We start from the raw sequence: 5,000 nt of genomic DNA on the forward strand, positions 1-5,000 counted from the left end.
AAATATATTTGTATATCTCACGCACCTTCTTCTTCTTCTTCCTGTCTGGAATCGGAGCCAAAACGTTCCTGCTGCTCTGAACAGATGGATCGGTCTCATGTGAAATAAGTCTCTTCGCACAGTGTGTGTGGGTTTCCGAAACGTCTTTTTTTCATTTTTTTTTTTTCCTCCCTTCTCTTCCATCTTTTCCAGAAATATACCGTGCTGCCTTACTTGATCTTCGTGCTGAAGCAGTTCCTCCTGCAGAGGGATCTAAACGAGGTCTTTACTGGAGGCATCAGCTCCTACAGCCTCATCCTGATGGTCATCAGCTTCCTGCAGGTCGGTACATGGGGTGTATGACAAGCCATTTATTACAAATCCAAATATACTAAGGGTTTCCGAGTCGTTTTTGTTGTTTACCGAAAGTGGGGACTTTTCCGTAAATAATAAACAGGTTTGGTCCTCATAACTCCAGTGAAGGGAAATCGTAAAGCTGCAGCATGCAAAGACGTCCTATAGAGTTGTGTGCTTTGGGGAAGAACCGCATACGGGTGTGATGCTGAGGTGTCCACATACTTTTGGCTATATTTTGTAAAACCTTCTTGAATAATGCAACCTTTTTGTATTTTGTTTCGATTCAATTTATTTATTTATTTATTTATTTATTTTGATGGTTATTTTCTCCGTAGTCGCAACGTGTTGTCCAACGTCCAGTCGGATCAGAGTTAGTAAAAGGAGAACGTATAACCATGTTTTCATCCTTTTCGTCACGCGTGATCTCCCATTAAACGTGTACACGTGATGACGCTACGCGGAGAAAACGAAGCTCGGAAGGAAGGAAGTCGAGTGTTGGTGCATCTGGTGCATGCATGGTAGCTGTCGGAGTTAGCTTGCTTTCTAATCTGCCAAAATAGCTAGCATGTAGCAACAAAAGGCTAGCGTGGAACTTGTCCGTCAAACAACTCATTTTCACAGTGGTTTATTTCATTTATGTCTTAACAAGTTCGGTTTCGAAGCTGTATAGAGGGTGTCCCAAAAGTCTCCGTCCGTAGAGGAATACGTTTGCCAGCACCACGTCGGTTCTCCGTCGTCAGCGGATGTTCGTGGACATCCACGTCTCGGTCGGTCCGCATCACTTCCAGTCTTTTTGAATCTGTTAATAACCGTGTTTCCCGTTAAAGTCCATCGAAACCTCGCAACAGCTTCCCGATCCTGCCATGAGAACGATTTTCAGTATATGTATTATAAATTCAGTACAATGAAATTTTATTTGTATAGCACATTTAACAATGGACACTGTCTCAAAGCAGCTTTACAGAAACATATAAACACAGGATACAGCTTTTAAGTGTGTGAATTTATCCCTATTGAGCGAGCCAGTGGTGAGAGGAACCAGACTCAGAAGGGAACCCGTCCTCATGATGGTTTTTATATGAGGTCTGTTTGTTGAACTAGTCCACTGTTCACTAAAAGAGACCTGAGTGTAAAACTGTATGTGGTAATTGGTAATAAACATTATAAGTGTAAAAAAAAAAAAAAGGGAAGACATTGTGCTAAAAGGTCCCTCTATGTATGGAAAATTTTGGAACACTGTATTACAGCTTCTACAAAACAAAATACTGGGCACCCACAGCAGTGTAATTGTGGGGTTAAAATGCAGTTTACGGGAGCGGAGTCGGACGTATAGACCTCGCTGTAGGTCTTTTCGCTTTGCACCGCGTTCTGTGTGGAGTGAGCTGTACGTGAGAAGTAGCTTTGCGTTTATGTTCTTCACTAATCGGTCAACTCATTCTTGTGCCGTAGCTCCACCCCCGAATCGACGCCAGGAATCCCAACATGAACCTCGGCGTTCTGCTGATCGAGTTCTTCGAGCTGTACGGTCGCCATTTTAACTACCTGAAAACGGGCATCAGGATCAAGAACGGCGGTGCCTACATGGCCAAAGAGGACATCATGAAAGCCATGAGCAACGGCTACAGGCCGTCCATGCTGTGCATCGAGGACCCTCTTCTTCCGGGTGCTGGTTTTAAACTTGTCTGTGCTCCACATCTCTCATTACATTACATCACATCACATGGAGCATTTATACCACACCCCCCCCCGGAGAGTATAATGATGGTTCATGCTGGGCAAAGAGAGGGCTATGTCCAAGTTAATGATAATGTGACCTGCTCCAACTAGTGCATTCTTTCTTAAAATACACCATGCCAGATGGTGTACTGTACAGCACACGTGCACACACACACAAACCATGCTATGCAATAGCGATGTTTCACATCAGTGAGCCTGTCCTTGTTTAGCATATGGTAGGTTTTGTTAATTTAATGATTTTAGGCGAAAAATAAAAAAAAGAAACACACAGGAGCTGATGATCAGGAACACTATACACTAAACTATACACTATATACTACACTATACACTAAACAAAATACACTAAACTATACACTACTATACACTAAACTAAACACTATACACTAAACTATACACTAAACTATACTAAACACTATACACTAAACTATATACTATACTATACACTAACACTATACTATACACTAAACTATACTATACACTATACTAAACACTATACACTAAACAAAATACACTAAACTATACACTACTATACACTAAACTAAACACTATACACTAAACTATACACTAAACTATACACTAAACTATACTAAACACTATACACTAAACTATATACTATACTATACACTAACACTATACTATACACTAAACTATACTATACACTATACTAAACACTATACACTAAACTATATACTATACTATACACTAACACTACACTATACACTAAACTGTCCCCTAAACACTGAACTGTACACTACACTATACACTAAACTAAACACTATACACTATACTATACACTAACCCTACACTATACACTAAACTAAACACTATACACTATACTATACGCAACCCTACACTATACACTAAACTAAACACTATACACTAAACTATACACTATACACTAAACTAAACACTATACACTAAACTATACACTATACTAAATACTACACTATATACACTAAACACTCATCATGAGACTTCCAACGTTCTGTAACTCTGGGTTTTTGTTGAGGGAAGAAATATATTCAATTCAGTTTGCTTGTGTATAGTGCTTTTAACAACAGAGTGCAGCAAAAATGTTAGGCCGAGGTCAGCATCACCCCGGTTCCCTCAACAAAAAAAATCCAACAGGATTTCCCCACTGGCTTTTAGATTATTGCGGAACGTGAGCTCTGTGACCAACAAAGGTTTATGATTCTTACACGTTTTGTTCAATCAAGATAATCTTCACAAATGAACACAGCCTTTGTGAATTTTGAAGCTTAAATACAATCTCAAGAAGTGTTTAAAAAAAAAAAAAAAAAAAAGGTAAAGTTCGGATAGAAACGAGCTACATCACAGTCACGTGACTTCACATGACGTCACCGCCGCTAAGCTTCCACTTTAGGGGGGGAAAACAGTACAGTTGTACTATAGCCTGATCATACTATAAACTGATAAATCTACAAGTTGGACAGGGTTGAGTCGGAACAGTTTACAAGAGCGCGAGTATAAACACGACGAGGACGTAGTAGATGAGTTTAATGTCCCCGACAATCACCGTAGTCCCGTTTAGCCACTTGATGGCAAGCGTCTTTTTTTTCAAGACACGTAAAAGCCTAACAAAATCACGAGCTGGGGTATTACTGATGTTGTGTTATGTTATGTCGTAGAACAAAACATTTCACACTACAGACCTTATTTCAGGCATTTAACCAAAAACCCATTGACTTCGGGACGAGGGAACCAGAAAAAAGCTGGTTTTAGGACTCGTTCCTGCAGCGCTCCGTAGATATTAGCAACAGCGTTGAGGAGAATGTTGAGTTTGAGTAGGTAAGATATCTGAAGAACAGTCCTGGGATGAGCACAGGGACAGTCTTTATGATTACAGAAGTACACATCTACACTGGATGAACTGATTTCTAATCAGGATTTTGCAGCAACTCATCAAATGCCATACGTTTGTTTTTTCTTTCTGCTTCAGGTAACGATGTGGGCAGGAGCTCGTACGGAGCCATGCAGGTGAAACACGTGTTTGACTACGCCTACATCGTCCTCAGCCACGCGGTGTCGCCTCTCGCAAACTCCTACCCCAACAAGGACAGCGACAGGTGACACAAATGCACCATCACGCTCCTCTTTTAGCACGTGTCCGGCGTCACATTTAAGAGAATAACCCGCACCTTTGTTTCTGTGTGTTCGTAATCCGTTTCCTTTTTCTTTTCTTTTTTTTTTTTTTTTGTTGCTGTTTTGCCACAGCACTTTGGGACGCATCATCAAAGTCACCCAGGAAGTGATCGACTACAGGGAGTGGATCGTTAACAAGTGGGGAAGCAAGCAAAGCGAGAGGAATAACGGTACGCTTTTTTTTTAAAGGAGAGGAGGAATAAAGGACACTTTTTATCTCCTCTCAGCAGGAGAAAAAAGGTTCAGGTTGACAGCGAGTCCGAGCGAGAAGACTCGGTCGGTATCGCCCAGCCGCAGGTTCATTAAAATGCTGATCAGGGCAGTAAATCTAATTGGGTGCTCTGCAGCATGTCAGCTGTCTCCACAGGAGGTGGAGGAGTGCGTATCGCTCACTCAGCAGTATGTCCACTAGCCACACTTCTCCTTAACGAGCGTAAATATGACTGACGGCTTTTATTAAGGGGGAAATTTTGAGGTGTGTGTGTGAGACATCTGGGACAGCAGCTATGGGAAATGTTAGGACACCCAGAAATTTGCACGAATTATATAGAATGCTTATCTGCCCATGAAGGTGAACATCGGTCTTCTTGAGCTGAAATATGTTCTTGAGCACTACGTGCAAAAAAAAAAAATTGTATTATTATGTGGAATATATTCCATGTATGGTAGGAGGGAAATGTAATGTGCATTAAATACACACCCCTAACGTATGAATCGATCCTTCTGTTCCTGTACTCTGCCAATCGTTAAAGAAAAGTACAAAA

The 5,000-nt window shown here is 41.0% G+C and overlaps 1 protein-coding gene across 2 annotated transcripts in view; it reads left to right on the forward strand.

Moving 5' to 3' along the window:
• tent4a (terminal nucleotidyltransferase 4A) overlaps window positions 1-5,000 on the forward strand; it is a 20,985-nt gene that overhangs the window by 7,486 nt on the left and 8,499 nt on the right. For both annotated transcript variants that reach the window (XM_017482549.3, XM_017482548.3), the window contains exons 6-9: window positions 193-321; window positions 1,786-1,999; window positions 4,034-4,160; window positions 4,309-4,406. In XM_017482549.3, the coding sequence (XP_017338038.1) occupies window positions 193-321; window positions 1,786-1,999; window positions 4,034-4,160; window positions 4,309-4,406 (568 nt within the window). The remainder of the gene's footprint in view (window positions 1-192; window positions 322-1,785; window positions 2,000-4,033; window positions 4,161-4,308; window positions 4,407-5,000) is intronic.

This window comes from Ictalurus punctatus, chromosome 12 (assembly GCF_001660625.3).
Source record: "Ictalurus punctatus breed USDA103 chromosome 12, Coco_2.0, whole genome shotgun sequence".
Taxonomy (NCBI): Eukaryota; Metazoa; Chordata; class Actinopteri; order Siluriformes; family Ictaluridae; genus Ictalurus; species Ictalurus punctatus.